The 21,035-nt window shown below is 43.3% G+C and overlaps 1 protein-coding gene across 2 annotated transcripts; it reads left to right on the top strand.

Annotated features, from left to right (window-relative positions):
• On the top strand, positions 1-18,925 carry gopc (golgi-associated PDZ and coiled-coil motif containing). 2 transcript variants are annotated; one of them, XM_040125297.1, is made up of 9 exons: positions 1-558; positions 6,015-6,179; positions 9,503-9,526; positions 11,709-11,884; positions 12,712-12,877; positions 12,963-13,058; positions 14,313-14,477; positions 14,566-14,731; positions 17,042-18,925. In XM_040125297.1, the coding sequence occupies exons 1-9, from the start codon at positions 298-300 to the stop codon at positions 17,155-17,157; spliced, it is 1,335 nt and encodes a 444-aa protein (XP_039981231.1). In that variant the 5' UTR covers positions 1-297; the 3' UTR covers positions 17,158-18,925. The 2 variants fall into 2 exon arrangements, with proteins under 2 accessions (XP_039981231.1, XP_039981232.1); XM_040125298.1 differs by lacking the exon at positions 9,503-9,526.
• Positions 18,926-21,035: the final 2,110 nt, after the last annotated feature.

Here is a 21,035-nt window from a genome sequence, read left to right on the forward strand (position 1 = left end):
GCTCTGCTATCCACTGCTTTTCCCTGCCGCAGTGACATCCGCCTCACACAAGCAATCGGGAGTCTGACGCGGGACTTCCTGGTCAGACAGTGTTATTCACAGGAATCAGAAAACGCTATTTGTCAGACCTCTCTCCGCCGACCCGACACGCAGGCCGGTCATTGGGTTTCAGCGTTATTTCGACAGTTGTTTCATTTAGTATTAACGGTCAAAAGAGGGCGGACTGATTAACATCATACACCATCAAAGTTAGCCGGTAAGCTAACAGTAACGTCAGGGCTCTGCTGTGCTTTAGCCATGTCCGCGTCGGCTGGATGCTCCCCGGCGGGCCACGGCTCGGGCCTTGGCCCCGGCATGTCCATGTTTCGCTGGCTAGAAGTGCTGGAGAAAGAGTTTGACAAGGCCTTCGTGGACGTGGATCTGTTGCTCGGGGAAATAGACCCAGATCAAGTCGACATTACGTACGAGGGTCGGCAGAAGATGACCAGCCTAAGCTCCTGTTTCGCTCAGCTGTGCCACAAAATCCAGACGGTTTTCCAACTCAACCATAAACTAGAGGTTAGTAACTGTTGTATGATGCACGGTTAACGCCACACTTCAGTCACTTGTAAGAGAGCTATCATGCAGACCCCCCCGCCGAGATGGAGAAGTGACTGACGGTGACGTTATAACGTTAGCGGTCCCGTCCTGAATCGGACTGGGACTGGGACTCGTGTTCCACTGACACAGAGCCCGTCTCACCGGAGAAATGCCCACTCCTGCTGAATGATGTTACTGCTGACTAGGACATAGCGCTGCCGAGTGTAACTTGCCAACCGTGGTAAGCAGGCAGATGTGAGCACACCGGCACCCGCCGCTGGTGTGCCACTGCCACTGCCACTGCCACTGCCACGGTCCTACGTCCGCTGCTCGGCTGGCAACTGGCCAACGGAGACGGAACCACTGGCACATGGCGGTTCCCCAGTGCCACACAGAGACGCCATGCCACTCATATGTCACCGTAGCAGGTGTCACTGCTCTGATAAAGGATTTCACTGATAGATACGGTCCTGGTTGACATTAATGGCAGCCCTGAAATTTCAGTACGGAATTTAGAACATCTACAGAAATGAATGCAAATTAATCGATTTTGTATCATCAGAATATTTTTATAAAATGTCCAAAGGTACCAAACAAGAAAAAACTAATGTACTGAAAAAAAAGACATAAAATGTATGCTTAACACAATTATTTGATGAATTTAAATTAGTTCCTTAAACAAAATATCAAACAAATAAGACTCATCTGTGCTTAATTTCCAGTGTTCACATGACCTGAATGAACCAATGAAAGATGGTTTTGCTGCATAAAAAGGGGCTGATTGTTTCCAGTTTCTTTTTAACAATGATGAAGACCAGAGCTGTCTGAGAGCATCAGAAATGCTATCATCAAAAAACAGAACAATTCCAAAGGCTACAAGGCATCAGCAGAGATCTGGAAATCCCTGTTTCACCAGCTCGTAACATTGTCAAGAAGTTATCTTGAAATCCCTGTTTCACAAGCTCGTAACGTTATCGAGAGGTTTCAAAGTCATAAAACTGTTAAGACGCTTCCAGTACGTGGGGCTAGGAAGAAACTCAGTGAGAGAAGTCTGTGAAGGTTGATGCACATTATTGAAAAAACACCACGCAAGTGATCTAAAGAACTTCAGACTGATCTGGATCAATCTGGAGTGGTGGTTTCAGCCCCGTACCATACGACGCATACTAAACTTAGCAGAGCTCCATGGGCGAAGGCCAAGGAGGACACCACTACTGAAAGAAAGGCACAAAAAGGCAAAACTAATGTTTGCAAAAACTCTCCTAGATAAGCCACAGTCTTTCTGGGACAATGTCCTATGGACAGATGAAACCAAAGTAGAGCTCTTTGGGATGAAGTGCATCAGTTTGTTTATAAGTGACGAAATGAAGCCCATAAGGAAAATAACACCCTACCAAAATGTCAGAAAACTAGGTTTGAGGTGAAGGTCTTGGGTCTTTCAGCAGGACAACGACCCAAAGCAAACATCCAGCAGCACAAAAGAATGGTTGAAAAGGAAAAGATGGACTCTTGTAAACTGGCCAGCAGCAAGTCCTGACCTAAATCCCATTGAAAACCTTTGGAGAGAGCTGAAATCTGCTGTTGCAGGAAGGACTCCTGTAAACTCAAAAGAGCTTGAACACGTAGCAGTGGAAGAAGTGGCAGAAACAACCAGTAGACGGGTGCAAGAAGCTTGTAGATGGCTACAAGAAACGTTTAGAGGCTGCCATTGATGCCAAAGGTTCAGAAACCAAATCACCAATCAGTGTAGGCCAGTAACTGTGTTTGGGTACAGTTTGTGTTGGTATTTTTTCACTTTCATTCAAGTTTTTTCTTATTTTCTTTTGTTCAGTAACCTTGGACACTTTATAAAAATATTCTGATCATACAAATTGGTTAATTTGCATTTATTTCTGAAGATACTCTAATTGCTGTACTTGAAATTACTGGCACCCCTGAATTTTAACCAGGACTCTAAGCAGGCTGGGCCAGCCATAGCTGTCGCTGCCTGTAGTACCATTACATGCCAGTCACACGATGGCCTGAAAGCATCAGTGGTTGTTTGTGGTGACAGCTGCATTTTAAAGGAACTGTAGCTCCTTCAGTGATTTCAAAACGTTCCCAAAGTCTGAGATCTTTCAGCATGAAGAACGAGCTTTCTTGCCCTCAAGCCTTGTGAGATGTAAAAGAGGTCACATATTTAGTCATAAATATAACAAAAAGTTAACAGATATGAACTGAACCATATTCTAAATATTTTATCACTGATTACAGAGAGATCTCTTTCACAATTTTAATCAATTTTAGTGGCTGACATAAAGCAGAAGCCTGCTTCACAAATGTATGTGATGGGGATGGACAGTTAGGTTTCACTGCATGCTGATGGAGAGAGGGGATACTCCGCTTGACTCGGCAGAAATGATGATGTGTTGCCAGGAGTAGCTCTCCAAGACTGCATGGACCGGTCTCTGAGAATGGTTGATCTAAAACCAAATCCACGCACAATAATTACACATAGCCATATAAAACAAGACAGGACAGCATGACGTGATACATTTAAAAAACAAAAAAACACCCTGGCATGTTCAAACAGTCCTGTTGCACACATTATTGACAGAAGATAGAAGTCAAGCGCTCTGACCAGGGCAGAGATGTGCATACATATTTAGAATTACAGACAGGACACTAGAATTCAATTAACCTCATGTATTTCTTTTATCATTCACTGCTGAAATAGAAATGCTAAATGTTATTGATTGCTTTTCTCGCATTTAGAATTTTCTCTTAGGCCCAAATGAAATTCATGAGTGGTCCAGACCTGTTGTATGAGTCATGGACAGACAACCTGCCTTTCTCCAAAGGCCAAAAAACACTAATGTGACCTTAAATTGAAATGCTATAACAACACTTATGTTTACTCTCTGTATTACTCAACAAAATGCATTGTGTTAATCCTGGAGGTCTCACAGATGTCATAAATGCTTTTCCTTCCTCTTAAAACATTTTGCAAAACCAGCATTGCTTACATGCGTGTTTGCTTGCTAGCGGCGGTCTTCTTCCCTGTTTTCGTGCGTTCATTGGTGCTTATCTTGGTGCATTACTGCTACCTGTAGGTCAGAGGAATAGTGTGAAGCCATTGGCAGGATTTTGTCTCGCACCACCCGCGTGCATGCTCTTTTGCGTCGTAATGACAAACAACATTGGCACCCGCTCATAAAGAAACTGCTCCACAGCGCCACCAGAGGTCTGAATGAATTTGGAGTTTAAATATGACACAGGTATGAACTTAAATAAAATATAAAACTAAGAAAAACTTAATGCAAAATCAATATTCCGTTCACCATATCATCATCGTCATGGCTTGCCAATTCAGGCTATCCTGAAATCCTGTCCTAATCCTGTCTAATATCTTTGACTGTCATTCGCTTTTTATTTGTCACAGTCTGCGTTGCTCTGATGACACACTGTTGACAGGTGTACCGTTTTTACTGTTTTCTAATTATTTCTTGCCTCTGACACTGCCAAATTTGTTTGCTGATTTCTAACAGTGGGACATGAAGTTCTGCGCTGTGAAATGATTTCTATCTCTCTCCTTGATTAAATCTCACAAGCTTTTACCTCCTCACGGACAAGTGGCACTCATCAGACTGAAACAGAAGACAAACTAAGTTTGAGACATGAAAAAAGGGAGAGTGGCTTAAGAACAAAGTATGGAAATGTTCTTGCGTGAGGAACATTTTGTTTCCTCTCAGCTGGGAAGGATTCAATTTCTGTTGCTTTACAGTTATAAAACTTGAAAACTCCTTCTTAAACTGCAAACTACCATACAAAAATGCTTCCCTCATTGCCACGTTTGTTTAAAAACACAATACTTATGTCAAGTAGCACATAAGTAGCATCTATGGATCAATGAACACTTGCTGCAAGAAGCAAATATGGAACAAGAAACAGTGCAACACACTGAGCCAGTGTGTTTTGAGAACCGAGTACCTGTCGAGCACTGAATGTGGAAGCAAGCGATGAAACAGACTGCACTGCAGCTCTTTGTTAGAAAGAGCTGATTGTAATACACATGCTTGTAATATTGTTTTATTCTGTGTTTAAATGTTTTATCCAGAATTTCTGTCTAAACTCCTGGTCACCCCCAAAGACTTACCACAGATGCTGTTGCTGTTTGAGCTGCACTGTCACTTAGAAACACAGTGATTGATTGATTTGATTGATTGACTGATGCAGGTAATAATGCCTTTTTTGTTCACATTTTTGTGTGTGCGTATGTTTCTGCCCCTTCAGAAAACAATAATGGAAGTGTTGAAACATTATTTCAGAGGGCTATTATCTCAGCTTTATACCAGAATAATTTTGTGTGCAACCCTAATTGGAAAAAAGTTTGTGGCCAGATGTATAAATGATGTGTACACAAAAAAACTATGCACACATCATTTCCACACACAAACTGACTTTTATCAAAACAGCAACTGTGATGAGAAAGCATACAACTCATACATATTTGAGACCAGCATACACATGGTTTTCTAGAGCAAGCCCAGGGTATATAGTAATCTGGAGATGGAAACTGAGATTAGAGACAGAATCTGGAAATGAAACATTGGTTCTTTGGGTTGATATCCAATTTTATTGATTGAGAGATGTATTTATTTATTTTGCAGTTTAGGCAGAAACCAATAAAATGCCCATCAAAGGCACATTTATTAACTTTATTTTAGTTTTAGACTTTTGTAACTGTCAGTCTTCGTTTGTGGATTTCTAAACTAGGGCACCCAATGGCAGACCCTAAGGACATAGCTGCTCTTACAATGTACAGACAGTGATCTTACAGTGTTGTATGGTTTTGTGGCACGTGTTGACTCCTCGTGGCTTGAAAACATTTGGCTGGATGTTCATAAAGTCCGGCCGTGTTAGGTCAGTCTCCCATTTGAGGATGACTCCTTGGAACCTGTCACTTGTGAACACCCCATCAGTGTGCACTCTAGAAAGGCAGTTAAAGATTCCCTGTGGAGTTATAAACCTTTAGTAGTACTTTGCTTATCTTGTGCGCGTGCTTTTCACTTCTACCAGTGGTGTCGCACTATTCCACTGATCAAAAGGTGGCAGTAACGCGCCACGATTTGCTGCAATGCACCAAGAAAGACGAGGAAAAAGACTACAAGCTAGTAAATGTGGATGTAAACAATACAGGATTTAAAATACTTTGAAAAAGACCCTTTCAAGTCTTTTATGAGGAAGGAAAAGCACTTGACATTGGTTAGAGCTGAAGGATACACGCAATGCATTTTGGTAAACAGAACTCAAAGGGAGTCCTGCTGGGACTGTTCTGTATTTTCTGAGGCGAGCACAGTGTTGACTCTGACCTGACATATCTACCTCTGGTGTCCTTCCCCATTACCCCCCCTTCTTCCACACTTCTTTCCTTCCATCCACCCCCTCCACTCCAGGCTCAGCTGGTGGACCTGCGTTCTGAGCTGACTGAGACTAAGGCTGAGCGGGCAGTGGTAGAAAGAGAGGTCCATGACCAGCTCCTGCAGCTTCATGCTCTCCAGCTGCAGCTTCACGCCAAGCAAGGCCAGGCTGAGGACTCTGACACCATCAAAGACAGACTGGTAGGTGTGAGGAGGAGATGCTATCCACAACCTTCAAAGTGACCAAAATAAAGTTTTAAAACCAGGAAAAATTATTTTTTCAGCTATGTGTTTTGGCATTTTGCCTTTATTTCTTCGAGACAGTAAAGATACAGGAAGTAACTGCTGTGAGAGAAGGAAAGGAAGACATAAAAAAGGACATTGAAAAGGTCCACCATTGGAGATGACCCGAGGGTGTAGCAGTTATTTGGTATGCATCTTAACCTGGTTGCTCCAGAGAAAACAACGTTAAACAAAATATAAGCACAATATATTTGACCCTCTCGCAATAGACCAAATTGGTTGTGGGTTTTTGTGGTTAATTGAAAGGATCAAGAATTATACACTTACAGTGGATTCAGAAAGTATTGAGACCCCTTCACTTTCTGCAGATTAGTGTTGTTAATTTGATTTTTAAATGGATAAAATTACCATTTTTGCTAAAAATCAGAAACTGAACTCTCTCATCGACAAAAGTATTCGGACCCTTTGCTGTGGCGCCAAACTGTGGTCAGGTTCTTTCTGTTTGCTTTAATTATCCTTGAGATGAGTCTAGAACTTGATTGGAGTGAATTTATTGGACACAATTTATAAAGGCACACAACTGTGTATCTAAGGTCCCACAATCACACCGCATGTCAGGACAAAAGCCATTCGGTGAAGTCCAAGGAGCTCTCTGTAGACCACTGAGATAAAACTCTGGCGAGGGACAGATCATGGCGAAAGCATTTGTAAAGCTTTGAGTGTTCCCATGAGAACAGTGGCCTCAATAACTGTGAAATGGAGAAAGCTTTGAACCACCAGGACTCTTCCTAGAGTTGGACGTCCGACCAAACCGAGTAACAGGACGAGAAGGACCTTGGTCAGGGAGGTGACCCAACGGTCCCTCTAACAGAGCTTCAGGAGTCCTCTGCAGACGTGGGAGAACCTTCCAGAAGGACGACCATCTCAGCAGCACTGCATCAATCAGGTCTTTATGGTAGATATGCTAGACAGAAGCCCCTGTGAGTAAAGACATATGGCAGCCCGCTTGGAGTTTGTCAAACGTCATTTAAAGGACTCTGGGAGCAGGAGGACAAAGATTCTCTGGTCTGACGAGACCAAAACCGAACTCATTGAGCAGAAATCTAAACACTATGTCTGATGAACACCAGGCACCGCTCATCCCCTGGCTGATACCAGCCCTACGGTGAAGCATGGTGGGGGCAGCATCATGCTGTTTGGGGGGGGGCTTCTCAGAAGAAGGGACAGGGAGACTGGTCAGAACTGAGGGAAGGATGAATGAAGCCAAATGAGACCGGGGGGGGTTATTTTCAGCATGATAATGACCTTAAGCATACATCCAAGACATTACTGGAGTAGCTTCAGGACAAGTGTCTTGACTGTCCCCAAGTGGTCCAGCTAAAGACCAGACTTAAACCCCATAGAACATCTGTGGAGAGACCTGAAGATGACAGTTCACAGAAGCTTCCCGTCCAGTCTGACGGAGCCTGAGAGGATCTGCCAGGAAGAATGAGATAAACTGCCCAAATCCAGGTGAGCAAAGCTTGTGGAGACTTAAAGTAGAAGACTCAAAGCTTTAAGAGGCTTCTACAAAGTTCTGTATTAGGGGTCTGAATAATTTTATAAATGAGAGTTTAGAACAGTTTTTATGGATTATTGAGTGTAGACTGACAAAAATGGCAATTTTATCTATCTAATCATTCGGATTAAGGAATTATTTGGTTATATTTGTTGATGATGATGTTTTGGGCAACGTCCTGCACTCTGCGAGCTGGGCATCAGGGATTCGATGTGATGTGTAGAAGCAGTTAAATACTGAGTTACCCAAAGTATGATGCTGTGAATCTGAAGAAAACTGAAGTCTCCTATTTGATGCTTGACAATTTTATTGGAGGTCCAGTTAGACAGAGCCTAATCCCAGCACAGTGCAATGTTCTATTCATAGGTAATAGGAATGGTCGGTCTTATTTTATACTGTGGTCTTAAAAAACAAGACATTGAAACTAATGTAGAGGAGGAAGGACACCTGCCCACTGAACGTATCCTCTTGAATAAGATATTATACTTGGACATTTAATTACCTTACTTATATTTAGTTTCTCACTGTACTGTGTAGTGTACCATGTATCTGCCCCAGCTCAACTTTAGCAACATCTGGATATATTGACTATTGACTAGGTGAACAATCACCCTATAGTGTGCTGCCAAGGTAATTAAAAAGAAAAGTAAAAACTAAACTAAAAATATAATGACTAGCTGCTGGTGTGTCTGCACATCTTGCCTGTAAGTTTAGGTTTGTCCCGCACGACCTGTTGTATGAGAGGAACAAACATTTCCAATCTCATTGTTCTAAACTTTCTTTAACAAATCCAAATCCAAATTTTTTTTTAAAAAGTGTTTCCAGCTTACTTTTAAAAGTTAGAATGATCACTTCCATAACACCGCAGAGCCTTGTGGTCAAAAGTGGTCTCCTCTTCTTCAGTTTCCTTCCCCACCACAGTGATTTTATACATCTGTGTGATATTTACTGAAAGGAATATGATCAAACGATCAAATCAACTGGGTCCGGTACCTCTTCTGTCATGCAGCTAGCACTATTGCATTTACACACTAGTGGGGTTTTGCAGGGTGTCCATGGAAGTTTATTAAAAATTATGTTAATAATGTATCTTTGCTCATTAAAATGAAACTAACATAATTGCTTCCCTCATTGAAATGATCATTACTGGTTTAGAAAAGGCACCAAGTGTGCATCTTAACACTCATTCCTCAAGACAGCTCACAACCTTTAGACATCGCTGCCACTGAGCTTTCTTTCCCTTCACCAGCCGGGTAACCAAAGTGGAGCATCTGCAGCAGCTTCACTCCTCAAGGCTGTGGTTAGCAGCAGTACTGCCTTGACTAGCGTTTTGACAGCACTTATAGCCGCACACAATTAATGAAGTTATGCATATAAATCAGAAGAAAATAGCCTTTTCTTTTTCTTTTTCTTTTTTTTGCAGTTATGTGTGTGACGTGACCGTTCCACGGCCGGTGTAGGCTGCTGTTGCTTTGGTGCTCCCTACTCCTGCTCTTCCATTGCTTCCACTGTTTTCAATTGCGTTTTTCTCCAATTCTGATGTTTATATTACTTAACAATACACCGATCAGCTGCCACATTAAGAACTGGTTTTGATGTTGTGGCTGTTCAGTGTATATCTGCCACCTGTATTGAATGGTTAACTTACTCAAAACCTCTGTCGCCTGAATTTCTCTAATCTATGACTTCTCTCTGCTCTTCCTCTTCCTCTTTCCCCCTAAAGCCTGCACCGACATTGGGAGAGATGGTAAGTTTGTGTATGGGTGTGTTTTGGAGAAAATATTATTTTTAAAATAATTTGTTTGGATTTACTATAGATTGTGTAGCTACACTTGACACAACTAGTGATTCAATGATACTTCAAGGCAGCAGTAGAAAGGACTGATACATGAATTATAGCTGTCTTCGTACTTCTAACACAGCCAGACATTCTGTTGTCCATGGCTCACACCTGCAGTTTTTACTCAAGTTTCTACTTGTGTGACGGTGTTTCTAGTACTTCCCCAATTAAGGTTGCAAGTGTGAGTAGTTTTTCAGAGCAAACTGGGACACACTTGGTTAATGAGGCCATCCCATCACCCACACAAATACACTTCCAGATCTGGCCCAGATGCTTTGTTGGTTTTATTTTATTCTCACATTTAGTACAAAGGGGCAGAATTGATCAAACAGAATCATAATTACCATTAGTGACAGTAAAAAAAGAAAAACAAAGCGGGTCTTTGTAGTACTGAATTCTCTGTGTGTATCCCAGGACAGTGTTTTCTTGCTAAATTGCAGAAGCATAGAAATGCAAAGGGTGAATTTTGAATCATAAAACTACAAAAACTCTCCTGTCAAGCTCTTGGAGGCGACCAAGTTTGGTACACTGTTTGGGACACTCTTCTCTGACTGTTGGCGTCTTGAAGACTGTCTTTTTGGACTCACTTTTTTCTAACAGGACATTCAGTGACAACGTATTTTGTTGCTGCTAGACAGCTGCTTGACAATTCTGCATCACCAATCACCATTTCTACAAAGTCAGAAAACAACCAAAATAGTTCCACACACTGCTTCCCAGAGGCCTGGTGGCTATCCAAGCTTGTGTCCTCCTCTAGTTGTATTGATTTGCTCAGTATGCTGACAGCTCAGCAATAGGTCAAGCTGATAGTGAATTTTAAGGGCGCCCTTTGCTTCAGATGATCTGTTGGTCCTTACAGTTTGAATATTTAAATTTTTGAATTTTGAATAAAGGATGACAGCCCTGTGCTGCAGTACTGCTCTAGACAGTAATTAAAGAGTAAGGAAATGAATTGATGAATTCGGCTACTTGTTGTCTGAACGTTACCATGAATCATGTAGGACTCACAGCAGCTCACTGCCCCTTATAATTCACATAAGTTTACTTCTTAACTCTCTGTCCACTCATATTACATAAAATGCATTTTTTCTAGCATATCTGGTGGTGCATGACTGTGAGCAGGTATTTTTATATTAACAATAGTTCAGTGGACTGTGTGTTAAGGGGGGAGGGGTTGGTCGTAGTGACAAACCAGTTGTCATCAACTCTGCAGTTCCCATCAGCCCTACAAAGCCTTTTAACACCTTTTAGCTCGTTGTTTTGATTTTACAGCCCAGAATTTTACTGTTTTGGTTCACTCTCACCACTCGTATCTGCACCATTTACAGGCACAGCAGGCAGTGAAAGGCTCTGATAAACCCACTGTCCACTACCTTCCCAGCAGCGAAAGGCCAGTAGAGAAAATTTGTGACCAGCTGGTGAACATAGTGGAGCATTTAGCAGCTAAAGATATTTTTCTCAGGAGTTGGTGGAGACCAAAACGAAGCTAAAAGAGAGGGAGTACTGGTCTTAGATTTGTTTTCTGGACAAATGCAAATAAATGGAACCTGAGCTGGGGCTTAATTGAGAAATTGAGATGGCGGTATTAACTGGGAATTCTTGTCAAATCTGTCCCCCTTTCCTAGTAAAAATATATATGGGACCCCAGGGTGTGTGTGTCTGTGTGTTTGTGTAATGAAGAAACATTCTGCAAACCTCATTAAACCTACCACACAACTGTCAGAGCCGAATACTGACCTTGAAATGCAACCAGTGCAGTAATCTACCTGGATCAACCTTTCAGCTGCAGCTCTTTCTCCCCGTTACTTTTCCTGGTTTTCTCAGGGATTCATTTCCGAATGGGAAAACATTCTGCTCGTACTAATAATGTATGAACTGCAATTTCTCAACATAGTAAGAAACCGGTAAGATCAAAATGTACATTTGTTTGAATATGTTGTATATTAATGAAATAAGTTGTAACTGGTGTGAAACCCACCTCTTCTAAGTGGTACTGTATTTAGCAACAAGATTTTCACTCATCCACTAATCTTGCGTATAGTGCTTGCTGTGGTGTGTGTCAGGCTTACATGCGATGTCCTTGTTCTAGGAAAAGGAGCTCGAGGCCAGTAAAAAGGAGAAATTAGCAGAGGCAAGGCTGGAGACAGAAGTCAGACTATATAAAAAGGAAAATGAGGCCCTTCGCAGGCACATGGCAGTACTGCAGGCTGAGGTGTATGGAGCCAGACTGGCCGCCAAATACTTGGACAAGGAACTGGCTGGCAGGTAAGGATTTGGAGCTCCCGACATCTGCAGGTTAAAACTGAGGGTTTGCTAATTAGGTAATGTATCACAACGTTACAACTGATGCTATTATTAACGAAAATAATATCTTCTGTGGTGGGGTCATGTACACAATGTTTACTTGCTTTTAGAAAAGCAAATACACGTTAGTAATTGCAGACTTCCATTTCAAGACGATTTGTTTGGGACTGTAGTCCATCTACAGACTGTCGATTACCCTCTTCACCAAGCGCACCGCTAGGTTAAAATCGCATCATTGCAAATTATGTTTTTTGGCTGAGACATTATGTCCGTCTCTTTGTCCTTCCAGCGTACAAACAAGCCTTGATACCTGGTTAAAATATGTAGACTGTTAGAGGAGGTTAGTCTGAGGTACCGAGGGACTGTTGTGTAATAAGGAAGAGGCCATGAATACTATAATGTTTATCATAATTCTGTGTAAGGTGTATTGATGAAATTGCTTCACTAATGTTGCGTATTTTACAAACTGAACAGGGATCTATAGATGAAAAGCAGGAGCCATCAGCACATAACTGCATAAAATAAGTGTCGATGGGCCCCGCCCCCCACGCCTCTGTCCCCCCTAGTCCAGTATTTGAAGCACTGACCAAGAGTTGCAAATCAGATTCAACTCAGAAAAGTCTGATCCAGGTACAGCCATGGAACACAGTGCCCCCCATTGAATGAGTGGGATTACATCTCAATCCCTGGTAGGAAGAGAGGGCCAAATTCTTGTTCTGTTTGTCATGTTGCCAAGGAAACCAGGCCTGATTCGAATTGACACCAGGACCTTTTGGTTTGTCTTCCAGGGTGCAGCAGATCCAGTTACTAGGCCGTGACATGAAAGGGCCAGCGCACGACAAGCTGTGGAACCAGCTGGAGGCAGAGATTCACCTTCACCGCCACAAGACCGTCATCCGAGCATGTAGAGGTCGCAATGATCCTAAGAAACCCCTCCCCTCTCCGGTTGGGCACGTGAGTGTAAAACTACAAAGCAGTTGAAACTGTTGAAAATCTGTTATTTGTGCCGTCCAATCTGAATGTGTTAATGTAATTACAGGACCCAGATATGTTGAAGAAAACCCAGGGAGTAGGCCCCATCAGAAAGGTGGTGCTAGTCAAAGATGATCATGAGGGGCTGGGAATCTCCATCACAGTAAGAAATTCCAGCTGTTTTCTTCTGCACCAACAACTGGCTGTGACAGCCTCGTGAAGTAGCACCCAGGATCTGTTTCGAGCAGCCAAGGGTTGGTTCCATGTGAAAAGATGGTCAGGCAGGGGGCAACGGACTAAGCCTCAGTTTTTTCTTAGTGTTGTGCTGCGCTGTGAAGTCTTCTGTGGATAGATGGCAGAGAAGGTGTGCTTCTAATAACTAATGCGGTGCACAGCACCAGCTAAACTGACTTTTCCAACCTTTCTCAAGATGTGCTTGGAAATCTGGAATCACGAGCTCCTCTAAGCAGCTAACTGAGGGTGTGGAAAGGAAGAGAATTCATGAGGCTGTCACATGCCACAAGGGTTTTTTTTTTTTAATTTTTTTAAGTCAGTGAAGTAAAGTAACAGCGCAACAGTAACATGAGCAGTAAAGTCTCATTCTTAATGTCTGTTGCAGCGGCAGCAGTAGTAGTTGTGTTTGCCTCTTTCCACTTTAAAAGTCAACAGATTGTGTATTTTGCCCATGAGGGGGCCAAACCTTTATATACAGCTGGTATACAGGTTCAGATTTTTCAAGTCATTTTACTGGGGTCAGAGTTCCCTGATTTTTAACCTCTTCACCAGCAAAATCGGATTTAAAGTCTGATTATCTGCTCTGGACCAATACATAATGTTAGGATATCAAATAGCGAGACTTGTTGTCATCGTGTCACATTGCTGACCATTTCCTCTATTTTAAGCCACAGCCTGCCACGTTTAGCTGCGCGATGAGATTACAGTAGGTGGATAGTAGCAGCCTGCGACGTCTGGCGCTGGTCTTCAGCGGGATTGGAGGTGGCGGGCAGCTGTGGGCGAGTTGTGCCTTGCTGTCGCCCCTGTAGAAGACAGAAACCTCTGCCTCTCTGGGCGGCAGATGAAGTGGCAACTGCTCACTGTCTGAGGGCACTTTTAGGAATGGAAGTGAAGCAGGATTGACAGACTAAAATCAACTCTGATGGTGCTGCTCCTCTAGTCATTTGCATGCAAAACAAAAAACAAAAAAACCCCCAAAATCCACATATGACTGCAGAGAGCTTGCATGCCCGTTTGGGATGAAGTCAGTTTCGGTGTGAGTGATTGCAAAGATAAACAGAAGCGTTGGCAGTACTGTCGGCCGCTCAGCACATGGCTCACATTACTAAAACATTCCTGACTTGACCATAATCTCGCCCAAACCGAGGAGTTGAGTTAACTCTTGTATGTCTGTCCTCGTCAGGGTGGGAAGGAGCACGGGGTTCCCATTCTAATTTCAGAGATCCATCCCAGTCAGCCTGCAGACAGATGTGGAGGTCTGCACGTCGGAGATGCCATCCTTGCTGTCAACAGCATCAATTTGCGAGATGCCAAACACAAGGAGGCCGTCACCATTCTGTCCCAGCAGGTACCACAGGCCTGCGCACGCATGCACACGCTAAAGCGCACAGTTTTTCTGTTTCTCTCAAAGTGCTCATTCTGGGTGTCTGTGTCAGCGTGGACAGATAGAGTTTGAGGTGGTGTATGTGGCTCCAGAGGTGGACAGCGACGATGAGAACGTGGAGTATGAAGACGACAGCGGCCATCGCTACCGCCTCTACCTGGATGAACTGGACGACAGCAGCACGGCACCACCTAGCAACAGCTCGGCATCGCTGCAGGGTACGTTTTCCCAACTTGCTTTGACCACTAACTAGATGCGCACGGATCCATAAAAGGTCTATCAGATCTTAAATTATGAAGTACAAATGTTCTCCTTATTTAGGAAGCCTAAGAAGGCTGGTGCTGCTTTCCCCCATAGACGTCCTACGGCCAACAGAGGGGGAGAGTGTACGGTTTGCACGTTCTGTAGTCAGAGCGGCCACATTTATGAGAAGAGGAACCAGGTTGAAAAATACTGGAATTTTCCTGCACAGAAACTGTACTCTTCACCCTGGCCCTGCTTCTTGAAGGTTTAGCCCAGCTGTCTTTCGGTCTCTTTTCTTCACCGTCGTTGCTCTGATTTCCCTGGTTTAAAACTCGCTTTTTAAGTGTGCTGATGGAACATCTTCTACTCTAGAGACATTTAAAATCAGATTTACACCTGCCACCGTCTCTACCCGTGCTGCAGAGTCCGATTAGAGTCACCTGGCTCCAGCTCCTCCAGCAAATATTGAAACCACATGGTGGAAGACGTGTAACTGCTATAAGGAGCCAGATGGATTGATTTTCTTCTGCACCGTTGGTCTGGATGGTCTGAATTACTTTTCTTTAGGAGAAGTTGTTTTGATAGTATAGAGATAGAACGGTAAAACAGTTGGTAGTTGTATTTAATTAAAATCATTTCTACTTGCCCAGGCCCAGAATATTCTGGTAGAAAAGTGGTTTAACACCTTTCACTGTGGTAGTGGTTTTATTTTCATTGTATAGAAAACTAGTTTTATTCAGGAGTATGGACTTTTAGGTGAGTATTTGATGACATTATCATGTGACCAGTGTGACGTTTCTGTGTTTGGCGTGGATAGCGTTTGCGCTGATGAAGGAGCGATGTGGCCTGGAACACGTGTGCCGTGATCTGCAGCTGTGACTCTCTGAGGCTGCGTCGCTGAATTGCTTGGACAAGGGGACACTATTGACTTGACTCCATTGCTTTTCTCCGACAGCTGGAGTTACTAGTTACTTTGAAGCTCAAGGTTTCACACAAAGCAAATAATAAACTACTGAAATATAATGCACAATGGGCCTCAAAATGCACAAACCACTCATGCCTTGTGTTTCAGTAAATAATGGCATCTGATCACACACACAATGAACCACCAAGATGGTAGAAACTAGAAACTGAAAATACACACTGACATAGAGCCATTTTACACAGCTGCGTGTACAGAATACAGAGTCCCTCCAACCGAGATGTAATTCTGAACACACGTGTTTTCAGACACGCAGAGACCCATCAGTCCATCTTCTGTTCAGGCCACCAGTTTGTCATGATGCTAACACACAAACGGCTATAGTCAGAGTCCAATGAGCCGCCAGCTGGACGCCCCAGGTGGAATCATGATCTGCGAAGGGTATTGATGTTTTCATGTCGTTTTACTGCTTTTTAAAAAAAAATCTGTTTAACCTGTACTTCTGTTCATTTGTTATGGACCAAGAAAAGAAAAAGGACACATTCTTGCATTTTTTTAGTTCTGGTTCGGTTCATGGTCACATTGGCTTTTTAAGAACAAACCGAGTGGAGTAAACATGAAGTCATACAGACTGACAGGTAGCTCACCGACCGGACTGTGGGATGTCATCCTGCATCATCAGCACATCAGCAGGACCCAGGTGGGAAGATCAGATTCTGGTGACTGACAGCGGGTCAGTCTGCTCTTTAGTGCGTCTCGCTCCACGTCTATATCTGTGTTCTCTCGTGGCACAGAGAGCTCCCAGAGAAATAAATGATTATTAGACTGCAAATCCATCGCTTGTTATGAATGATAACAGACCTTTAGAGACAGGATGAAAAAGAGGGGTCCCGTCCAGCAGTATTCTGAGGGTGTTACAGTAGGCAGATGAATTTAATAGCACTTTTTTAGCTTTCAGAGTCATGCTCAAAGCACATCTGCTATCGCAAAATGCTGTGGTTGGATTGTTTGCTTTGGAACCACAAACAAAGTCCTCCAGCGTCCACCTGGAGGCAAACGGAGCCAGCTTTTAGCACCAGTTTGATTTACCCCAATCAAGCAGGTTAGGTGTGAAGGTTGGGCCCTCAGAGGCCTGGTTCCCAATGAGAGAGTGGTCATTTTCACCAGGAGGGGGATTGTGACATCTTGCAGTAATTACAGCGTAGCTCCTAGAAAGGTCAGCACCACGGTCATTGATACAAGAGGAGGGAACAATGCCCCCCCTGACACCTCGAGCCTCCTTTTAAAACAAGCCAAGACTAGTTCTGTTGGATGTAGAACAGCATATCGCTAACTATACATCTGAATCTGTGTCCTCCTGCAGCTATGGAGAAGATGTCCCTGAGCAATGGACCAGAGAATGGAGATACTGGCATCTCCAGCGAGACACCTTCAGAGGAAACCCCCTCAAAGCCTCCTGACACTGACTGCTCCTTCTAGAGGCTCCGCCAGGCCGATGATGCTTGGAGAAATAAAAGGAGGATTGGTGGGGAAATCCCTCACAAAGAACTGAATCAAAGAATCCATAACAAGCCCAGGGACGAGGGAAAATGAACAGAAACTGTCTGTTTTCCCTTTTTCCTCATGATGTTCTGGGGTGGTGGGACTTGGGGGTTTAGCCTGGGCCTGTGGCAATGATTTGGGGTGAAATTGCACACGTTTGAAGAAGCAGAGGTGTAAGATACGTAGAGGAGGGAGTGATACTGTACTGCGTGACTTTTTTTGAGATACATACTTTATTGAGATACATATGGGCATGGATAGGACAGCTGTTTGTGAGGGACGAGTAGGAGGTAGTTGTCACCGAGCTGTCCCGGGGGCCCGGTGACATCAGGGAGGAGGCGGTTACTCGTGCTTGAAAATGTCTTTCAGGGACACACGTGAAGAGTGTTTTGCTTCTGTTTGTACAGTTATTCATTTTGTCTTGGCAACATTACGACAAGACAATTCTGTCCTATAGGGACCTGGGGAGAGGCCAGGGAAAGATCTCAACAAGGAAATGAACGCGAAAACAATTTTTTAGCGAACAAAAAGAAAACGCAAGTGATCGTTGTACCTGGCAAGAGCAAGGCCAGTCTTTCAGATTCAAATGAGATGTGGAAAAAATCTAATTGAAAAACCTTGTGAAATAAATATCAACTGGAAAAATGCTGAAAGGTCTTACCTGTCATCACCAGTACTCCCCTTTAAATCTGTGGGACGATGGATCCAGGGTCTGATATTTTAACCAGCACACAAATGAACACGCTAAACACTGACAGCTCAGTGGAACGGCGGGCTGGATGTCTGAACAGGCTAAAAGTACCGGTGGGGGCCTTCACAGCCTGCATCTAGCAAAGCAGTCAAAGAATGAAGAGAATGCCTTTGTCCGTCTTCGGCAGAGGGAAACAAGTCTAGGGATGTTTAAAGCCTAAGCATTGAGAAAGCATGTTACACAACATTTCATAGAAAATACTCCCCCCAGTCCTCGAGGACATTGTAATTATTTCAGTGACTGTACTAGTCATACTAGCGTATGACCTCCAAACCCTGACCTGCTCTTGTATCCTGTTTATTAGGTGGTGACCGTAGGGTGGATGTTCCATTGTCCCATTATCCCGCCAGAGCTTTTTAACCATCCTCCATCACTAACAGATGTTGGCATGTCACTGTATGTTGAATATACAGGGTGAGCACAGTAACACTTGTACAATATAAACTAATTGAATACAATCATTTTTAATAACAGGTTCTTTCTTAACTTGCTTGTATTGCTCTACACTTTATTTAGTTTTGGTTTTTTTAAATTGTGTGACATTACATTCTGTTGTAGCACAATGTATTTTGTCAGGAACACCTCACGGTATAATGCAGTAAACGCATCTCCAAGTACTCTAAACTGGGTAAAGAGCTGCATCGACCCCCCCACCGACACTAGACTCCCCAGTGTGAACATGTTGTGGTGCCCAGCTCGTGTGTCTGTTGGCACCACTGCTGCCTGCCAGTGGCAGTGTTGTGGCCCAAAGGATCGTGAGGAAGTGGAACCCTTAGTGCGCCCCAACTCTGTGACCTTACAGCAGTCACGTTTCTTGACCTGCTTTTTCTTACTGTTTCCTTGATGCTTGGTTTGTGTCTCAACTCTTCACATGTATGATGTGCATCTTTATAGGTAATGTATTCAAGCTAAACAAATTAGTTAGCCTTTTAAATAAAGTTTGCTTTCAATTTGGTTTGTTTGTAACACATTTGGAGTATGTTTTGACTGTCGAAAAATGTCCTCAGTACCTTAAAACTCACATCAGGGTTTGGAAAATAAATTACTTATAAATCTGCTTAGAATTGTATGACAGGGACCAAGCACCCCGATGCAATTTGGACCTGGAGGCTAATCGACCTGAACTGATCTGAAAATTGTCAGCATCACCGAATGAGGCTTTTAACGGGCAGTTCAAGAGATGCATGACAGGTAATTGCACCTTTTACAGCAGTTTGCACCTCCGCTGCTCCACCAGGGGGCAGAATTGGTCTAAAAATGGACTGTCATGTCAAATTGATTGTGTTTTTATGCCTCAGCAACAGCCGAGGCCGGAGGTGTTATGTTTTCGGGTTGTCGGTCCATCCGTCCCATCCTCAGGAATTTCTGCCAATTTTGGCACAAACGTCCACTTGGACTCAAGGATGAACTGATTAGGATTTGGTGGTCAAAGTCACTGTGACCTTGCAAAACACATTTTTGCCCGTTACTCAAGAATTCACATGCTAATTATAATAAAATACACTTAACAGCTTTTATTAAAATTCCCTCAACGTCTTCACTACATATGAGTCTGGACAGACACGGACGTAAACTACAACTTGACCCGTTGGCGGAGGCGTACAAGCACGAGACGATGATTCCGGTTTGACATGAAACATAATTTAATTCTTAACAAAATTGACATGACAATACTTAAGTACAGAGCAACCAGAAGGTAATCAGAGCCCTCCACTTTTTTCACATTTTGTTATGTAGCAGCCTCATGCCAAAATCATTTAAATCATCTTTGAGATGTTTCCACACCTTGACTGGAGTCACTTGTCCAACTTCCTTCTAGAAGTTTCTTGCGTCTCCGCACAGGATCTCTGGAGCTCAGCCAGCGTGACCATCGGGTTCTTGTTCACCTCATTTACCAAGGCCCTTCTCCCCCGACTGCTTGGCCAAGTGGCCAGCTCTAGGAAAGAGTCCGGGTTGTTCCACACTTCTTCCATTGATGAATTATGGAGGCCAGTGTTCTCCTGGGAACCTTCAATGCAGCAGAAATGTTTTTGTAGCCTTCCCCAGATCTGTTCCTTGACAAAATCCTGTCCTTCGACCTCATGGCTTGGTTTTTGCTCTGATGTACATTGTCAGCTGTGAGACCTTATATAGATAGGTGCGGACCTTTCCAAATCATGTTCAGTCAATTGAATTTACCACAGGTGGACTCCAATCAAGGTGTAGAAACATCTCAAAGATGATCAAGAGAAATGGGAGGCACCTGAGCTAAATGTCAAGTTTCATAGTAAAGTGACTGAATACTTATGTCAATGTGATATTTCAGTTTTTCTTTTTTAATACATTTGCAGAAATGTCTAAAATTCTGTTTTGGCTTTGTCATTATTGGGTATTGAGTTTAGATTGATGAGGGGGAAATGAATTTAAATGATTTTAGCATCAGGCTGCAACATGACAACGTGAAAACAGTAAAAAGGGTCTGACAACTTTCTGAATCTCCATCTTCTGGCTCTTTTGTAAACATCTGTAGTTTCTGTACACACTAATGAAATTCATTCTGATTGTATGACTCCATCTACATGTCAGGACATGTCAATGTACATCACAACTTAGCCGTGTTTTTGATTAAATGACACCATCACATCATGGTCTTTCAGCTGACCTGGCTGATGCAGCCGCTCAGACCCAGCTACACCTACTGAACGTCGTCAACACGTGGTAAGAACCAGGACGAGGTTACGGGCACCTGTGAAGGACGTTTCTAAAGCTTTGGCAGAGTGGAGGACAGAGAGTCCCTGACTTTACCTCCAGAAGGTTGCGATTTCCTGGCTCGGAGCCACCGAACACGATGTCCTCACTTACACCCCGGGAGGCTGGGGGGGTGAGAGGCAGTGGGTCTTACAGGAGTCAACTTTAAAACAGTACCTGACATAAGCTTTACAGAGACAGAGGGAGAAGCGAGAGCTAATCAGTGAAGCTGCTCTGGTAGAAAGAAAACTTCAGCAGGGAAATGTAGGGTCAAATGTACGGCATGTTTTAATCCAGTTTAGGGAAATGGGCTCCAGGGTCATACTCTTTTCCCTGA

This window comes from Xiphias gladius, chromosome 4 (genome assembly GCF_016859285.1).
Source record: "Xiphias gladius isolate SHS-SW01 ecotype Sanya breed wild chromosome 4, ASM1685928v1, whole genome shotgun sequence".
Classification (NCBI taxonomy): Eukaryota; Metazoa; Chordata; class Actinopteri; order Istiophoriformes; family Xiphiidae; genus Xiphias; species Xiphias gladius.